This window comes from Lactuca serriola, chromosome 4 (assembly GCF_051521515.1).
Source record: "Lactuca serriola cultivar US96UC23 chromosome 4, Lser_US96UC23_V15, whole genome shotgun sequence".
NCBI classification, from domain to species: domain Eukaryota; kingdom Viridiplantae; phylum Streptophyta; class Magnoliopsida; order Asterales; family Asteraceae; genus Lactuca; species Lactuca serriola.
In genome coordinates, this window is record NC_136411.1 from 157,205,252 (window position 1) to 157,226,167 (window position 20,916).

Genomic DNA, 20,916 nt, shown 5'->3' on the forward strand with positions numbered 1-20,916 from the left:
TATGAACCTTCGGTAGTAGCCAGCAAGGCCCAAAAACTAACGGATTTTTGTCAGTGTTCTCAGCGCTTCCAAGTTTTCAATTGCTTTGATTTTGGATGGATCCACATGTATCCCCTCTTGGCTGACCACGCGCCCTAAAAATTCCACTTTTCGAATCTAAGATTCACATTTTGAAAACTTTGCATACAACTTTTCCACCCTTAGTGTCTCCCAGACTTGTCGCAGGTGTTGATTATGCTCTTTCTTACTTCACGAATAGATTAGTATGTCATCGATGAACACTATCACGAATTTATCTAGGTAAGGTCGGCATACACTGTTCATTAGATCCATGAACATCTCGGGTGAATTAGTCAATCCAAAGGGCATCACAACGAACTCGTAATGGCCATAACGAGTCCTAAACGCCATCTTAGGAATATCTTCCTCGCGGATTCTGAGTTGATGGTACCCCGACCTTAAATCGATTTTCGAAAAGTAGCTTGATCCCTGAAGTTGGTCGAACAAATCATCAATTCGGGGTAGGGGGTATCGGTTCTTGATGGTGAGTTTTTTCAACTCCCAATAATCAATGCACATACAGAATGATCCGTCTTTCTTCTTTACGAACAAGACTGGTGCTCCCTAAAGTGAGAAGCTTGGTCTGATGAATCCTTTACTCAGCAGTTTAATTTAGTTGACTGGACAATTCCTGCATTTCTACCGGGGCTAATTGATTTGGTGATTTAGCTATGGGGGTGGCTCCAGAAATCAAGTCAAATCTGAACTTGACTTGTCGCACGAGTGGTACTCCTGGAAGGTCTTTTGGGAATATGTTGGGAAAGTTGCAGATTTCTGGAGTATCCTTGATGTCCTTAACTTTTCTTTTCTCATCAACAACGTGGGCTAGGAATGTGTGGTACTTCTTGCACAGGTACTTTTAAGCCTTGATGTAGGAGACGATTCAGAGTTTTGTGTCGGGTTTCTCACCATAGATTACAAAGGTTTCATTATTGGTAAGTTAAGTCGGACGACCCTTTCGTAAAACATGATATCAGCATGGTGATGGCTTAACCAATCCATGCCAATTATCACATCAAAGCTTCTCATTGTAACAGGCATTAGGTCGATTTGGAAGGAGTGGTTGTTTAGGGTTAGGGTGCATCCTATGTATATGTCTTTGGTGCTTTCAATTTTTCTATTTGTCATTTCTACTGTGAATATTTCATTAAGTGATTGAGGTTTTTGTTTGAGTATGTGTTTAAAATTGTGGCTCGCGAAACTCCTCTCCACATCGCTATCGAAAAGTATGCATGCATATGAGTTATTGAAGAGAAACGTATCGGTAACCACCGTAGGGTCCTTCATTACTTCCTTGTGCCCCATTGTCAAGACCCTTCCCACACCTCCGACATTCTTGTTCTTTGCCTTCGGGCACTCCCTTTTCAAATTCCTCGTCTCCCCACATCCGTTACACACCTGACTCACCCCAACATTAGAGGCTTGGGTGGTCTATTGAGTTGGCGCCTTACAGAAACGAGCGATATGCCCCTTCCTGTTACAGCTGTTGCAGTGTATCTCCCGACAATCTCCATTTTGATGGAAGTTGCACTTGTTGCATTTAGGTATATTCCCAGCATATTGTTTAGCCGATGCTTGGGCAGTAGGGATAGTGGTGGCATGGACTGCCACAATTTGTTGTCTTTTGACAGGCTCTTAAGTCGGCTGGCCCTTTTTCTTGTACCAGAACTTTTTCCTGTTATCTCCCATTTTGGTTGATCAGGTGTGGGCGCCATAATGCCCTGACGGACTCCGTGGTTGACAAGACTTTGTGTCAAACGGTTGGCACTATAGTAGGTGGTTGGGTTAGCAGATATAACCATTCCTTGAATATGTTGGGATAGTCCCTAGATGTAGCGTTCCACCTTTTTGGCTTCTGGGGTGACCATCTCGAGGCACAAAAGTACAAAGTCATTAAACCTGCTAGTATAGGTGGTCACATCAGAGCCTGTCATGGTATGGTTTCAAAGCTCTTGCTTCAATTTATGAATTTCACTTCTTGGGCAGTACTCCTCTAGCATCATGACCTTCAGATCTTCCCAACTCATAGAGTTGGCCACGGCAAGAGTCAGGGTTTTAACATGGCCATTCCACCAGGATATAGCCGAGTCAGCGAAAGTAGAAGTTGCGTACTTGGCTTTACATTCATCTGGGCATGAACAGACTTCAAACACAGATTCAGTTTTCTCAAACCATCTCGTTAAGGTGATGAAAATGCCGTCGCCATGAAAAGTCATGGGCTTGTAGTTCATAAAATCCTTGTAGGAGCATACTCGTTGGTGTCCTTGACTTTCTCCATGATTGGAATTGTTAGCACCGTTCCCATTTCTGTTTCCATTTCCATTTTCGTTTGTGCTACTAGCGCTAATTTGTGCCATGGCAGTTGCCACAACGGCTTGGAACATAGCGGGGTCCACCTATGGAGTTGGTGTTGGTGGAGCTGTTGGTGTTTCACTGGCATGTCGGTTACTTCTGTGTGGTGACATTCTTATGCCATAGGGATTAAAGATGGAATGATGGTAAGTCCTCGACAATAGTTATAAATCGGGTATTTATCGAAATAGAACGTCTCAACTATATGTTTATTATGACTTGACTTTTTTTTAACTTGTAAATATTTCATAAAAACAATAATTACTATAATAAGTAAACAATTGCATAATAACTTGAACTTAATAGTAATGGCCAATGAAATAAAATGCAAACCATTTCATTGATAATGTTTCATAGTAGTACATAGTTTTGGAAAATTGACCTTCATGGAGGTCTATAATACACATGAAACCCAAAATAAAGTTGGCAGCATAACGACCCTTAGAATAGTGTAATCACTTATCCGCAGGGTCGGACCTACTTACATGAGGGAGTAGCACCAACACTTACTCACAAAACCTTGTCTATAACAAAAGTTGAGTAGCATAAACACTACTCATGGCAAGTGACATCCTGCGGCCCTCGAAGTGTGGCTATGAATGCTTGCATCTCCCTTGCTTCCTTTCTAGCCTCCTCGGCTCGACGCTCTGCCTCAATCATTCTCTGCTCCATGACGAAGTTCCTGTCCATGAACTCCCTAACCTCATCTCGGGCAGTCATGACATCCTCCTGAAGACAATCGATAATCTTGCGTGTCTGATTATGATCTTCATCTAGACGACGAAACCGGCTGGCGGTGACCTCAACAGTGGCACCAATATCTAGGATCTAGCTGGTAGACGCCCTAGCATGCTCGTCAAGGCGTGAGATGCGGCGAATCATGACAGGGAGAGCCCTGTCGGCTGAACCGTCATTATGGAGGTCATAGAACTCTCGTCACATACCGTACAGGGAATGTTAGCCATGCTCGTGACTCCATTTGTGTAGGTCCTCCGCCCAGCGGGGTGTGGATCCCTGGAGTGGTACACCTGTCAGAAAAATATCGGGTCTATGAAAGGGAGGCATCCTTTTATGAGGAGTGCATATTCATAATGGACCACCTAGATGGCGGTATACTTGAAATCTCAGCTCGGGCATATGATCGTGCAGGTTGCGGACATCAAAGCGTGGGTTTCTAACCTCAGAATCAACATTGGAGTCTTCCTCTATCAGATCCTCTTCAATGTCCTCATCATCATCTTGACCCTCCTCCGGGTACTCCTCAGCGGTTGGTGTGTCAGCCTCGACCTACTCCTCGGGCTCCTCCTCAATCCATCCACCATTCCCATTACTGGGAAAGTAAAGGTCTCCTGGTAGGTGAATTCCAACCATGTCGACTATGCAAGAATAGAGGTATAAGAGGCATGTGGGAGTCTAGGTGTATGGTTCTATAGTATCATAAAATACTCCAATAGTATTTTAAACTTTATGTTTTGTTGTAGAGTTCCTTTGTATGGGGTGATGGTAAGTTTTAGACTTGTTATTCACCACGACTATTCCCAAGCACATATTAGTCACATCTTGGACGAATATAGTTGATCAAGCTTTATCCATCTTAGACTTTATTACATAACTAACTAGGCCTACTCGTAGTGTTCAACTTATCTCATTACTTTTGTATTGTTCTTGTTATGACACTTTCTAGTATGTATTTATGTACTTATACTAAATTAATATTATAATTATCATGACTTCGTAAATGAGGTCTATTATTGATTCGACTGACTATTCTCATACATATAGTATTAAATGTTTTAATATATATATATATATATATATATATATATATATATACTATATTATTATACAAACCTTACTATTTCTAAAAATATATTTAAGACGTCCAAACTATTAAGTTAGCAATACAAACTTCTTATGCATTATATGAAAGATTTGTATTTTAGTTTAAATCAGCTCATTATCTTTTCCTCATTTATCTCTCTTTTGACTTGGTAATTAACCAACCGTATGTAATCCCATTTAATTCGCCTAAATACAAGCTCAAAAGGCAGAGTGCCAGTCTCGTATCCTTCATCCCTCTCTATCTTGGTAACCACTCCCTCTCACTTTCTCAAAACCCTAGCCAAAAAACGAAGAGGCAGCCGATGATTCTTCCTGGAAACAACACCTTGATGTAATGATTATGGCTAAAAGAGGTTAAACTCAACCTTAAAATCGTAGTATCGATCTTTATAGGCATCAATATTCCTCCCATTGCAGATACATCTTTGTTCCCTCCCCTGCTATAAATCTCACCGTCCAGGAACAGAAGATGACTTCATCTCCCATCTTCCACTACGCCCAATTTCTCAGGCTACTCTTTTTATCCATCTTCATCCTTCACCAAATGATTTTCGATAACAATGATGTCGGACCATCACGACCTTCTCTCTTTTTTCAGGTTATATTCATATTCTCTTGATTCTGTCATCATCTGATTTCAGGTCGCTTCTACATCTATTTTCATATTCGTATTCACCAACATACAGGTAACACTGTCAAATGGTCTAACATTTCACTAACCCTCTTAGTTTTCATCTTTATTTTTTTTTATTTCAGGTGATGTGATCCATAGAGAAGGTAATTCTTCTCTCCTTCGCCATTTAAAGTTTCCTTTTTTGTTTAGTTGCATAAATCTTTGATTTTGATGTAGATTTGATCTAATATCATATGTGTGCGTGTTTCTTGAAGTCTTTTGGATATCTTCTCCGACTTCCCTCTTTTGTTAGTTTTGGTTTCTACACATAAAAAATAGTACAACTGACATATTATTTTCTATAGGTTTTTTTGTTTGTTTGAACAGATGATCAGGTCAAATCTAGACATCACCATCAACTTCTCCCTTCCCTCATCCAGGTAAACCATATTTTGGTTGATAATTTTTTTATGATACGAAAGTTCTTTTTCTCTCTTTTAGGCTTTGTTTCTTTTCTCATCTTCTTCCTTTTCATGTAAAGCAATCAATTGGGGTTGTGTATATATTTCCATATAACTAGAAGTTTGGAACCTAAAAAATTGAAGTTGCTAACAGATGTGGATGTTTTTCTAACCTAATAGTAATGTATTTGCAATAATTTAAAACTTGGTAATTGGTTATGTTGATATGTATTATAAGGATTGTGGTTGTTCAAAGTATGAATGTTAAAAACGTTGGGCTACAGTAATATGCAAGTAGCTATCAAGTTATTAGCAAATGGGGCAATTATAGGGAAGAATGGTCCTCAAAGTATTAAAAAAACAGAATAGGACACACTAAAACGAAATAATGGATATTTCAGAACTGCATGAGTAAGGCAACATATATGATGTTGTGGAGTTATTAATTCAAGCTCATATTATCTACAAGTGATGGTATTGCTGCGTTGAATGGTATGAGACGACCGAGGCTTACATTGGCACTAGCTTTTTCATTTGGTAAATTGGGTGCAATTTCAACCAATTTTATGTGAAAGGGGTTATTTCATGTTACAACCGAGGGTTAAAAAATACAAAGAAACAACAGTAAAAACCTAATTTCCAATTGAATTTTCCCAATCTGTCTTTTGTAGTTGGAAAACGATAGGCTCAAAACACAAAAACAATAATGTTAGTGATGAAGTTAAAAAAGTATTTAAAATTAAAGACAATATAAACCCATAAAAATAGTTTGCTATCATTAAATAAATAAGTTTTTTGTTCTCAATTGTTTTTTTAACTACTGAAGAAATAATGAGAAAAAAATTCTCAAATGTGGGTAACATATATGTGGGTTTAATTTAAAAACTCAAGTGTGGGTTACCTTTTGAACCGACAAATTATCACCTAATACCCTATATGGCTATATCCACAACACCTTTTTAACATGTTTAAGTGGTGGATACTTTATGATTATATCAAACTCACAAAACTTTTAAATTTCTATTTTCGATTGACTTATCCAAGGAAATAAAACGTATACAACAATTGCAAAAATGGCATATACATTAAAGTGATGGGTTTTGGTCATAAGACATCCTATGTGTTCATACAAACCCTAATGCTTGGATCTAGGTTTCTCTATTGTACATGCTTTGAATCCAAGACTATAAATCTTAATTCTAGCATACAAGTAATCATATTAGATATTAGAATATGTTTATAATGTTACCTTGATTGTTATGTAGCAATAACAATCCCAATTCCTCCTTGAATTGACTTTGGAAGGCTTAGAGTCACAAGTGTCACTCCTCTAATGGCTTACAAACACCATAAGCAAGAGGATGAAGAGGAGAGAGGATGGAGGCTGCCCAAAACGTGTTCTAACCCTAGAAGAGATGTTCCCCACGTTTTTGAGCCTTAAGGGTTCTATATATAGTGAGGCTATTAGGGTTATCTAACAAGGAAACCCTAATTTGGTTGCTTAAGCCCTAAGCAACCCATAGACTCCTTTAATCAAGCCCATGGACCAAATTGCAATTATCTTATAATTACAATTCTAGTCCCTTAAGTTTAATTAATCTCTTTTAGTCACAAAACTAATTACCAATTAATTATTGACTAATATTAATTAAACAATATGATTTCTCCTTTAATATATTATTCCCATAATATATTAATAAATCATATTTAATCCTTTCTCTCCATAATTCATCCTATCAAGTTGCTTTGGTGAAGGCAACCCAAAAGGACCATGCATCATCGGGTCAAGTACATACCAAAATAGTTATGGACTTAGACACTAATCCAACAGTCTCCCACTTGGATAAGTCTAATAACTATTATGCGTATGACTTCAGATCCTGATCTGCAATCGTAGCTTTCCAAAGCCGCTGTCAACTCTGATCCTATCAGATACGCGTGTCCTTAGATAAGGGATCATATATTCCTCCATTCTAGATATCGTATGAAATATGATTTCAAATCATTCTCTTTGTACTATATCTCGATTCCGATTTATGACGACTGACTAATTGAACAAATCGAATTAGCCCTAGCCCGGCCGAGCATTTACGTTTGTCATCACTAAATCATCGAGGGGCCCAAAGATATCGCTTTTATCCATCTTTGGATAAAAGGAACGGATAAACCTTGATACAATGCTTGCTTGCACTCACTCATCGAATCACACACAACAATATGTTTTATAACACCAAGTTACTAGTGCGTTTACATATTATCAATGTGCAACCGATTTGCAAGATACAACTCACACATCTCGGTTTCAAGAATATAAGATGTTATCGTCTCACCAATCACTCGTGATACAATTCATGGAGTGATCCAAGTGAGCGTGGGTTTAATCCAATGCTCAAATCACATTCATAAGCATTCATGAACGTTGCAACAAACATTTGCTTATGTCTAATGCTCTTTAGACAATCCGCACACCAATTCACGACAGTCTTCATTCATATCTACGTCCAACATATGAACGACTGTGGCCCGTTCGAATAATTCGATTATTCTTAGTAAACTCAATTATTCTGGAAGTCAAAACATGCAAATGTGAAACACAAGAATAATACTAATCCCATATGGCCTCAAACCTTTGAGTATAAATAAAACGCCTTTTATTTATCACCATATTGATTACTCATTATTTTTCGTTTCGGTTAATCAACTTCTTACTTGAATTACAACACTTGTCCCATGCTTCTTAGCATGCACACAATGTTTACCTATGGTTCTTACTTTGTGAAATAGACCAAATTGAGCACATTCCCAATCATTCTCATTTCACAACTCTAAATCCTTTTCCATAAGTGAAAGAATATCAAATTCTTGCTACTTATAGATTATGCTAGATTCTAACATTCTATGCAATAATCCTTTCGTAATGTCACTGCACCAAAGTCACAAAGACTATTGCCAATGATATTACAAGGTCCTCTATCGGAGATTGTTACAAGACAATTCCTTAGATATGATGTCTCTTACTCAAAGTACATTCCTTTGAACATTCTTTTGCATAAAAGTTCCTAATCTAGTCATAGATTTTCAATAGTCATAAAAGTTCCTAATATATGTATTGAAGAATGTACAATTTTCTTACATTTGATCATTAAAAATTATCCCAACGTGCTTTTATAATAGGCGAAGACAAAAAAAATTATTTTCTTACAAAAACAACACATTTTTAATTTGAAAGTAGAACAACATAATCTTATTGTAAATCTAAAATAGTTGTTCTAAAGAAAAAATTCATCATCACCTCCAAAATTATCCCTTGAAAAAAAACTATTTGATGTCATGCTTTGCACTCCAACCTACGAATGTCACTTCTTTGGTATGTGATTATAAAGTTGTGGTTAACAATAAATATGACATCACTAACTGATATGTGGTTCTCGAACTTTATATCAAGGGTCGGTGATAAAGTTGAAGAAACAGTGGACAAAAGCTTTATTTTCATCACTGATGATATGGTCATTCCATACACTGATAAAAAGAATCATTGGATGCTTTGATTGATGAAGTACTTCCCTCATTGAAACAATAGGTTTGAATTATATTATATCATCTCGTAGGGAATATTATCCACAAAAAATAATAGTGTCAATGAGATTAACGATTACTTGATCGATCGATTCCACAGAGAAGAGATAATTTACCATAGTTCGATGAAGCCATATATGATAAAAATGGCTTCTATCCACTGTATTCTTGAACTCGCTCATTGTTAGTGGTTTACCCCCTCATTACCTTCGGGTGAAAGTTAGATGCACGATCATATTGTTACGGTATATTGACTCAACAAATGGATTGTGTTACAACACCCGATTGATATCCAAAAGCTTTCAGCAAAATGTCATTGATGTATAAATAGTTGTTGGTCAACATGCTAACAAAAATTTACCAAAGCTTCTTCTATCTCCGTCTAATGATCACATGTTCCCATTCCAGATGAAGAGGAAACAATTTCCTATTCAATTATGCTTTGCGATGATACAATAAAGCTCGGGGACAAACAATTCTGAGTGTAAGTATTTATCTTCTAGACCCAATATTCTTGCATGACCAACTTTATGTTGCATTATAAAGAGGGGTCTCACGTTGCAATCCAAAAGTGTTAGTGAAACCTACTGAAAATTTTAAAGGTGATGGAGTTTATACAACAAACGTGGTATATAAAGAAGTGTTGTAAGATTAATAATGTATTGGCAGTTATGTGTTTTTACACTTTTCTATATTAGGTGTATCTTAAATAGTTCTATTATTTTTGTTTAAACGACTTACAAAATTTATATTTTGTGTCGGATTGAACTGTTTATAACTAATATATGAGAATAGAATCCAACATTGGCGTTATTTTTGACATGAATCATGTCAAAAATAACGACAAAGTTGAATTCTATTGTCTTTGACATTTACTTTCTTTTGGAACATAATATTTTTGTAAAAGAAATATATCGTCGTAAAAACTATTCGTCGTCGCCGCTTTGCGCGGGTAACGACTAGTATATATATATATATATATATATATATATATATATATATATATATATATATATACTAGTTTATAACCCGTGGGAACCACGGTTATAAAATCAATTAACCTTTAATAGTTAAAATCTAAAATTATTAATAACTTATTTTTAATAAATTATTAATTAAGAGGTTTTTGTAGTTATATAAAATTATAATCATTGATTTAAATAAATATGTAAAATTATATCACTTTATAATTTGTATTAATTTTATTTTAATTTTTATTCTAATGTTGTTAATTTAATGCTAATTAGAATGGGAAATTTAAAATTTGAAATTTGAAATGGAAAATCAATATGTTAACAAATGGTATGCATTAATTATAAGACATAATAAGGTGAAACATGACAAAAAAAATTGCATTAATTATGAGGCTTAATATGGTGACATATGTCAAAAGGAGATTAAAAACTACTCTTTTATTAGAATAGGGATATATATATATATATATATATATATATATATATATATATATATATAAGGGTGTATTTTAAAATCTTTTAAAACCCAAGGTTTAAATATTAATTATCTAAATTAATATTATAATTAATTAATCAATTTAAACATATCATGAATTTATAATTATCTTTTAATTAATCTTACAATTAAATTAATTATTAAATCCATAAGGATAAGTTTAATTTAATTAATCTTATAATTAAATATTATCTATTCAAGATTACCTCCTATATTTAGGATTTTATTTAAATTATCTAAGATATGCAAAAAATTGGACTTTTGCAAAATTCCCATAAAATAAATTACCAAAAATTAACCACACAAATCAAATTAAGCAGAAAATCCTAAATTTCCTGATTTGAGCTGAGCTCATGTCGTGACACAGACTATGTCATGTCGTGAAAACATATTTTCAAAATAATTCAGATTTGTTCAATTCATCTCATGTATAAACAATGTTAGACACACCAAGAATCTGATATCGCTCATGGGTTTTATAGGCTATAAAACTATGTGCTTGTGGAATTTCACTTGACACTTAAGGGCACATGCAACCTAAAGGATCCATGTCTTAACATTTTGAATGTAACATACAATAAACAACAAAACCTAACATGAACCCTAATAAAACCCTAGTATAATCGAAATACAAGAATTAGGGTTACATACCTTTGATTTGTTGTGATAAACTGTAGTTGTTGTTCTTGGAAAACTTATCACCAAAAGGATGATGCCTCTAATGAATCACACCCAAAACCAGAAACCCTAGAATAAAAAGGAGAGAGGAGATATGAGGACATTTTCGTTATATGCTTATAGGTAATGTCATTAACGAAATTTGATTAAAATAATATATTTAATCATAATTCAAAACAAGATTTGAATTGGTTTGAATAATAGATTTAACTGACTATATGCAACCAGGAGGCTTCTAGAAACCCTGTTCAACTATTTAATAATTACAATTCACCCATTGCATCTTTAATTAATCCAATTAATCCCAAATTAATTCTAGATTAATTCTGATTAATAATTAATCAATTCTAATTGATTTTACATTAATTTATTAATCATATAAATTAACAACTCAATTATTTAACAATTGATCTCATATTAATTTATTAATCACATAATAAATCAACAAATAAATTATGTATTTCCAATTAATATACCAATCACATAATATATTAACAAACCATTTTTCCATAATTTCAAATTAGTTTATGATGGGTTTTAATACAAAATATAAGTTTATTTTTCACAAAAACCAGCAACGAAAGTATTAAAAAATAACAAGTTTGTTTTTAGTTTATAACAAAACCAAACCATCAATGATCCATTTATAGAGGTTATAATGAAATAAAAATAACCAAAAAGTTTTTAGAATGATAACCTTTGAAGCTTTGGAATCGACTTTGTTTTGGGGTGTTGATGAAGATAGCAAAAATTAAAGAATATGATTTTCTTTATGTGTATCCACCATCAAGAGTAAGTCACTTGGAATGCTAGTTCCTTTTTGTATTCTTGAGTGTCTTAAGCCTTTAAACGCTTAACTTAAATAAGCACTATACGAGACAACTCAAGAAGACTTCCAATCTTGCAATAGTCTTTAAAGGACAATAAGAAAAGGGAGAAGAGAGAGGTTTTAGCCATGGAGAAGAAAAGAGAAGGTTTCACCAAAAACTAGCAACTTTTGCAAGCTTCTCCTTTATATACTACCATGCAAAGTAAAGTCTACACATTATTTAAATATATAGTATTGACTATATAATAAAATACTCTAAAATATTTGTAGCCTTTAGAGGCATGGAGAGACAAAGCATGGAGGTTGGAAATGCAACCTCCATATTTGTTTAAAGTTTTGGCCATGCCTCTGGAAAGGATGAGGATTCTTTAATTTTTATAAACTCTAAGTTTATAAAATATAAGCTTTGTCTTTAGGTAAAAGACAAAAGAATCCAACTACTCCAAAATTGTGTGCATGACTTATTAATTCATACCTTATGAAATAATAACTAGTTATACTCTCTTATAATTATTATTTTTCATAAAACAATAATTATTCCATAATTAAACTACAAGAATTGATATTATTTATTAATAATCATATTAATAATAAATATATAAAATGTGTCAACTTGATAAAGGTGTTACCCTATAGGATCATGTATTATTAGCAATGTCACTCAATAATGATTCTTGGACATAGTTTCAACAATCTCCTACTTACACAAGATTCATTACAGACTGACATAGACAGTAGCTGACGTCTAGCAACGGGCTACGATCCCTAACAACATATGAAGCGTGTCATTTCATCAACAATCAATTCTAGGAGCTCTAAGCTATAATTGTTACTAAAGGTGTGGTATCAATTATTTATTTGTCTCCGACATCATGTTCAACATGAGATATGGATCGCCATCAATCTCATTTAGTGTTCAACTTTTAGTAAGGTCTTAGATGTCTAACTCTCAACGAATAAGAGGAACAAATCTTATCTTGACTACATATGCACATCAATGTAGTTCATGTCATACCCAACGATGACCCTTATGACCGTCTTGAACGGAACAACCTTAAACCATGTCAATTTATTCAACTTTTAAAAATTCAATGCATTGTGGATACTCTTATAAACCATAAATCATAATTATTAGATTATATATATATATATATATATATATATATATATATATATATATATATATATATATATATATATATAGTTTCTTTAAAGAGATCGATAGAAGAAGCCAAGTGATAAAGGCGTTACTTCATAATATCATCATGACTTTGTGACTTTGTTTGAAGGTAGTTATTGTTAGTGATTTGTTTCACTAATGTGATTTAAGTGTAATGGGATTACTTTGTGTAACCAAAAGTGATCTTGATAAATATTAAACAAGTAAGGAAGATGTGGAGTGCACACTTGTTTAAATTTATTAAAGATTAAAAGTAGACTGTCATTTAGGGGTGAAACCCCTGAACGAACGGGGGTCCGGGGGCAGATCCCCTGACTAGGATCGAATTTTTTATTTGGGTTATATTGTTGTATTGAAAATGCATCAGAAATCCAAATTTAGAATATTTGACCTGTTTTTTGGCTTGGTGTTAATCATTATAGAAAACCTGGGTTTATGACAGTTTTTTGACTGCTGCCAAACTGTTTTATGATAGTTTTGACAGTTTTTAGACAAATGAGGTATTTAACCAATTTTGGTCAGTTTTTTCTGGTACTCACGAAATTCATATATCTCATTATCTGTTCTTTTCTCTTCTGAGTCTTATCCAATCAAAGATTAGGGAGTACCATCCGATACTTTGATTTGATAGTGAAATCATAATTTTCAGAATTTTCAAGGCTATTATTATCCCATTTTTCTAACAGTTATTTGTGATTTTATGTAGAACTTTTAATGCAATGTTTAAGACTAAGACATATATTTGTTAGAAGGTACTTGGTTTTGGAACAAGCACATTTTTATTGTTTCTTTTGGTTTATGGCGGAAGCTAATTTCTCGGGGACTCATTTTAACTGAAACAAGGAGCTGGTCTTTTACAATTAACTTCTAAATATGTTAGTCGACCAACGTGAGTAGCAAAAATATAATGATAAAGACATTCAACAGCAGTATTATCATGACTTTGTTAGAAGGTAACTACTGGTATAGAATTTTTAATGCACTGCTTAACACTTTAACCTCTATTTGTTAGAAGGTACTTGGAACTTGCTTAACACTTTAACCTCTATTTGTTAGAAGGTACTTGGAACTTGTAATGCACTGCTTAAGACTTTGACCTCTATTTGTTAGAAGGTACTTGGTTTTGGAACAAACATATTTTAATTGTTTCTTTTATGCTTTTGGAGTTGTACCAAGAGTCGTAAGACTTGTACCATGTGAAAATCAGGTTTTGCAGGTATAAAACCGAATCACCAGAACCAATACCTAAACCGAATTACATATAGTGGGTCGGTCCTCGATTTTGGGTTTGAACAGTTTTCAATTTTTGTTACAACTATGTATGGTTCAATTCGTCCCCAAAGGCCCCAAGATTGTATATACATTTCATATTTTACATTTTTTTTGTCACCTGATTTTCCCCTCAATTTCACTTTTCAAAACCTAAGAAATTGTGACCCGACGAACCACATGGTGCGGTTGTAAGGTACTCCATCTGACCTAATGCAAAGTATCTTAATTAATAGGCTCGATGATCTAGTTAATTATCGTTTCAAATAGAATTTTTCAAGGTAGATAACATTGGTCAACTAAAACTTTGCCAAATGGGTTTTTGACTTTGTGAAGACAGTCATAGCCTCACAAGCATTGAACAAAGAGAAGCCATGTGCTCCACTTCCATAGACACAAACTGCCACTGGTTGTGGTTCATGGGTTTCACCATTTTGTGATCAGAAAAACAACCAACAAAACTACAAAACATCTTCATAATGAACTTTATATTATAATTCATATGTGATGATTTAAGTAAAGTGACTTTTCTTTTTCCGTTTTCAAATTTAGAATAAAACCAAACAAATCTTCCCCATAGTAACTTCTTATGTAGAAGTAGTACCATATTATACAGGAGAGGACAGATACGCAGCAATACCAGCTTTATATTCATGCACAAATCTGACACGTATATAAAGGATTTGCTAATATATCAACTTGTACATCATGCATTAAGAGTTGTATATTCCTGTATAAGAGGCTGGGTAAGAGTCTTTTTCTGCCATGAACTGACTACACATCCCCACTTTTTCGACACATCAACACCATTCCTTTTCCATTTGTTTTGTTTTATGTTGATTCCATTAACATTCCTCAACTTTTTTTTAGTCATATCACTTTCGAAATGTTCGTTTCTTTAAATAAATAAATCAAGTGTCAATATTGTTACATGGGAAGCAACCACAAGAGCCACCATTGCCGGAAAAATGCAAGCTTTCATGGAGATTCTTTGTCTTCTTCCCTCGCATGATCGCCTTTTGAATTTGCAGGTTGTGTTCATACTGAGCTGCAGCTTTAAGTTCTTCAGCTTTTCTATTAACACTCGCCATCTTCCTCATCATCTTCTCCTCAAATTTCGATCTTATTTTCTGAATCTTTACCTGTAATATATACATACATTCAACGAATAAACTTCGGTCTAATTCAAAAGCTTTCGCTTGCATGTAAATATGTAATAGTTTAATCACTTGGGATTATTAATATTCAACGTTTAAGCTCATTTCTCAAGAAAAGTATACTATAAATTATTAACTTCACATGGGTTTAGAAAGTTGCAGGCTTGAAGCATCAAGATTTAAAAAAAAAATGAAATCTTGGAGACTTCTGATGTTATCTTTTAAGTTATGTACTAACATATTCCATATTTTTGCATTAAAACGAGGAATATCACACTAAAAGAGGTTCAAAAACAAAGTAAATAATTAAATTTTTAGGGTAAGAAATGGTGAGGGGCTCAATGTGATCAGGAACAAAACTGGTAGTAGTCCAGAAAAAGTCAACATAATACAGTCAATTGACACACTGTAATTCTTGAACAATTGTCCACCATTATTTACAGCATGCAGACAAATTACATGATTCAAGAAAATCGAAAATCATGTTTTTTTTCTTTATTTTACCTCAAGTTTTCTTGATTGAGCTTCTGCTTTTGCGTTTTCGAGGTTTACCCAAGCTTGAATCTTTGCTTCTTCTCGTTGATACCTACATAAAATCGACAAAACTTAATTAACACTTTTAATCCGAAGTATTACGCAAACATTAGAGATTTACCTGAAATGGGATTTCATCTTTTCTTCTTCTTCCCAAGAACAAGCTTTAGGCTCTGTAATGCTTTTTGGACAATCGTTGTTCATCTCGTAGTGTCTCAGACTCTTGGATACGTCTTCTTCTTCCTCCTCTCTCGAGCTCCAATTACAGGCAACCGAATTGAATGGCGACTCTAGATGTAACTTCGCGAAATGGCATTCTTGTAACTCTGCAATGTCGAAGGAGCTGCTTGGGTTCATTAATGACAATGGGCCTGACATTGCAGGGGTGTTGTTTGGCGGCGGAGAGAAGCTTTCGAACGGTGTGAAGCACTGTGAGGCGGTGGAGTTTCTAGGCGGCGTCGTATTTGTTCCGGTGTCTCTCCGTTTAACTTCGTGAATGACTTCAGTTGATGCGTCTTTCATGGAACTGAATTGATCATACCCGTCGTTGATTGGCACCACGCATTTGAATCTCGAAAAATCGGGTTCCATGACTTCCGATCCATCTGTGAATTTATCTGTAATCGTAGATGAATTGATTCTTTTGCGATTAAGATCAGATAACGAAAAAAGAGAGAAAGCGATGTTCACCTTTTAGGAGTACATCAGAAGAGACAGACGACGAGACGCCATTGAAAGGTCTGTTTGAGTTATGATGATGATAATGGTGGTCCTCTTGAAAAACACAAATTGCTTTCGAAACCTTTTCATCTGTAATAATCCCTGAAGAAACCTCTGTTTTCTGATGACTTTCCTGCCGTTGTGTTCTACCCAAAAACCCATTTCCACCGCCATTGTTACAGTGTTTCGACACAAAATCCGGAGATTTCACAAACCCATGAAGATGATGATGAGCAGGTGAGTCTGAACCACTAATCAGCCATTTCTCCGCATCATCCCATTTCGAAGGAACATTCTTTCTCGACCCAACACTGAAACTGAAAACGGGTCGACCCGGTGTAGGTGGAGCTTCCATTACTACATTACTCTTAACCCCAGCTCCATCTTTTTTCGCCATTGGGAACAACTTAACCAAATCGGTAGTCTCCTTGAGATCGAGCTTACAAACAGAATCAGGAAAACGATCATCAAACGGGTTATCTTTCACCTGTTGAAAAAAAAAACAGAACAATCAACAACAAGAAAGAAGAAGAAGAAGAAGAAACCAACAAAGTGGTTTGTTTGATCGTAAAAATGATTTCTTACCTGAGGATGAGGGTGAAGGTACTTTGAGGTTTTAAGATCCATGGCAATAATGGAGTAGGACAGTAGGAGTAAAGAGGATACTGTTGTAAAAACAAAGATGGAATCTGTAGTGATTTTTTTACTTAAGGGTAGGAAAGACAGGACAGAGCTTAAGTAGGAAAGATGGTAGCGACTGCTGGATAAAAAGATGGTACCTACTGGTCAACAGAACTCACCCCGAAGGTATTGAACTCACATGGCAACTGTGAGGTAGGTTAGAATCAGGAACAGGTAGACTAGGGTTTAGTCGTTGCAGTTTGGGGTGGTGGGAAGAAGATGAAAGCATAAGCCAAAGATTTTCTGTTAGGTGAAAAAAATAGCACATTGTAAAATACAAGTCTTGTTTTTCTGATTTATCAATGATCCATGAATTATTCTACAAAATTTGATATAAGAAATTTTTAGTTTTTTTTTTTCGAAGTTAAATAGATTCTCAAATCAGCGTATTATTTTGATTATTTAATTAGAAATGAAAACTTTATTTTTATTTTTCTTTTAGAACAACGTATATATACAATATAATTTACTCATGAACTATTGTTTAATTTCACATGTTACAAATGGAATTTAAACCATCAATCTTTTAAAAAAAAGAAAAAGAAACTTCTGTAATTTATTTAGCTGTTCAATATTGATTCAATGTCAACTCATAATGTATTTTTTTAAACGGTAATATATATTAAACTACATCTAAATTATTTGATCAATATCTACTGTGAGATTTGAACCTTCAACCTCAAGAAGGAAAGACAACACCGAATACCGATGGGCTAAAAGCCCTTCGTTAACTCATAATGCATTTAACTCTCAACAAATAACACGTTAACTATATGTTGAATTTTTTTAAATAGAAGTCCATGTCTATTTATATGAAAAATCGTTTTATCTTTGGTTTCGATTTTCTCAAAAACAATTAAAATGACAATGATGCAAAAACTGATTGAATTATATTAAAATGAAATGAAGAAGTAAGATAGAGAACATGAAAATGATAATTCAATGCTCTTCAAAAAATATAGTATTGTTAATGATGTATAAGTTACAAAGTACAAAATCAGGGTCGGTCTAAATATATAGTGGGTCCAAAACGAAAAGAAAAAATGAGATTCAAAGTCATAAATATAATAAAATTTTAATTAAAATAGACAAACCATTATAAAATTCACTATTAGTATTAAAAAAACATAAATATGGTCAAAACATTACAAAAACAACTAATTTAAAGAAAAATAATTCTCCTAACATTTTCAGATAAGTTGGTTTTTTCTTTATATAATTATATCATATATTCTAGGAATTTTGGGCCCCTTAAGTTTGTAGTTGGATGATAGTTGAGTAGGGTGATTGTGGAGAGCCAGATTTCTTTTGGATCTTGTAAGTTTCCTTTTCGAACTAATATTTCAACCATATGTCTGGGTTACAGGAAATCAAGTTTATGATAATCCAAAATGACGTTTGTGTATCTAGGCACAAAAACACAAGCCAAATCATTAGAGGATTTTGAGTTCATATAGAAGAATGAGAGCTAAAGAAGGTATATCATGGCTCAATAAAGGAGTCGTATTTATCCTAAATAGATTAGGGTTTCCGTCTTCTATATTAATTAGGAGAATCATGAATTTAGTGACATAATCAATGGTTACCAAAAATGATAAAATTTATTAATCTCACCATAATCATCCGTTAGAATTTGGTTTTACCATAATCACACAAGCCAAAGACAGATTAGGGAGCACCGCCAGGGGTTTTGCCCGTGGACCCCGTTAGGGGCGCTGCCCATAGGACCCTGCAAGGGGGCGTAACCCCCTTGACCACCGTCTTTCTGTTGTATCGGCTTATAGTTCGATCTTATATATGCATGCACTCCGCATTCACCAAACATATAATATAGAGTACAAAACAATAAGCCCCTTAGCTCACATGTCAGTCCCAATTACACAAAATGTTAAGTGTCACTAAAATCACCAGCACAAAATGAAAGTAAACATGTCTTTTACAGATGATAAACAATGTGTAGCTTTTTCAAAGGAAAGTGATGAACATTCTTTTTCAGCAAATCTTGATCATAAAGGTGGCAACAACAGAGAAATGTTCATGGATTGGTGGAAATGATAAAGATGATGCACATATTTTTCTACCATACCATTTGGGTGATTGTTAAAATAAGTAAGTTGTATGTCATATTTGCATGTTAAGGAATGTTACATGTATTTATAGGTGTGTAACACCGTGAATTTCAAAATAATTTTTTGCATAATATAAAAACATTTCCATTTAATTTTCAAAGAAACATCAAGTTTAAAACTCCAATCCATATCATACAAAATCCCAAGATCACATATCATAAAAATCCCATGCGTGTGTACAGATCAAGCCGGCGCCTTCCCACGGTCATCACTAGTACCTGAAACAAACAACACTAACACTGTAAGCACAAAGCTTAGTGAGTTCCCCAAAATACCACACATAACACATATTAGCCACTCGAGGCTATAACTCTATGGGTCTGTAGACCCTACTTTGTGAACCCACTGGTTCTAACTCTGGGAACCTTTCGGTTCCAACTCTATAAGCATGCACAACATAAATCACATAGACATAATGCAGTACAACACATAACATACATATAGCATACACATACTCTATCACATAACTCTAATGACCTACTCAAGGTAAAGTATAGTGAGAAGACTCACCTCGTATATCTCGATAACTCGCGAATCCTGGAAACCACTCGTGTTCGATCCTCCGAGCTATAATCCTCCTATAACATCATATACCTCTAATTAACACTTTTACCACTAAGGTTGACTACCCCTATCAAGTCAACACTGGTCAACTCTGGTCAACAGTCAACGGTCAACTTTGACCGGACTCGGCAAGTGCACTATGGCGACTCGGCGAGTCTATACGTGTTCACTGACTCCCTAGGATCCTCTCCTGACACGTCGAGTATACCCTCAACTCGACGAGTCCCACCTGGCATGAATCGCGGGGCCACCACGACTCAACTCGCCGAGTCTCAAGAACAACTCGGCGAGTTCTAGCTCGACTCAGTCCACCTGTCAACCCTCTTTAACTCTCACTGACTCACTGAGTCAACCCTTAACTCGGCAAGACCTCTCGCCGAGTGGTTAAGGACAATCTTCATGCTACTCGCCGAGTCTGTTCTTCGGACTCGGCGAGTCCATGCCATGCATCAACTCAATCTCGCTTCTGAGGTCATATCCGCTCCAAGAACTCATAGATCTGGCCCTCCCAAGCTCATTCATCACGTAAAGTCACAGTCTTGGCTACCATGCAACGCCTACAAGGCTTCTTTTGAAGAAATGACCTCTAAAATGGCAACCTAGGTTTCCAACTCAAAAGGGAAGACATAAAGCATGGCATTTGGGACTCTCTGGACCTAATAAGGTCCAGATCTAGGTACCATATCCCCATGGGACCTCTCACACTCCAAATACAAAGCAAACAAGGCATGAAGAAACCCTAGATTTGACCATAACAACAAAAACACGAGAATAAGCTCTGAAAGATACCTCAAGAAGCTT

At 34.9% G+C, this 20,916-nt stretch overlaps 1 protein-coding gene across 1 annotated transcript; it reads right to left on the reverse strand.

Moving 5' to 3' along the window:
- Window positions 1–15,209: 15,209 nt before the first annotated feature.
- On the reverse strand, window positions 15,210–17,709 carry LOC145102821 (uncharacterized). Its single transcript, XM_079040293.1, has 5 exons — window positions 17,327–17,709; window positions 16,712–17,228; window positions 16,143–16,638; window positions 15,992–16,073; window positions 15,210–15,472 (listed from the first exon to the last, which is right to left on the reverse strand). Exons 1-5 carry the CDS (start codon window positions 17,366–17,368, stop codon window positions 15,242–15,244), a joined length of 1,368 nt encoding a protein of 455 aa, XP_078896419.1. The 5' UTR covers window positions 17,369–17,709; the 3' UTR covers window positions 15,210–15,241.
- Window positions 17,710–20,916: the final 3,207 nt, after the last annotated feature.

Bases quoted from the DNA above. Each gene is read 5' to 3' on its own strand.
- LOC145102821 (XM_079040293.1), bottom strand. From the start codon at position 17,368: ATGGATCTTAAAACCTCAAAGTACCTTCACCCTCATCCTCAG. The intron at 17,229-17,326 runs GTAAGAAATCAT...TTTTTTCAACAG, and splicing joins ACCTTCACCCTCATCCTCAG to GTGAAAGATAACCCGTTTGA. The intron at 16,639-16,711 runs GTGAACATCGCT...CTACGATTACAG, and splicing joins TTCTGATGTACTCCTAAAAG to ATAAATTCACAGATGGATCG.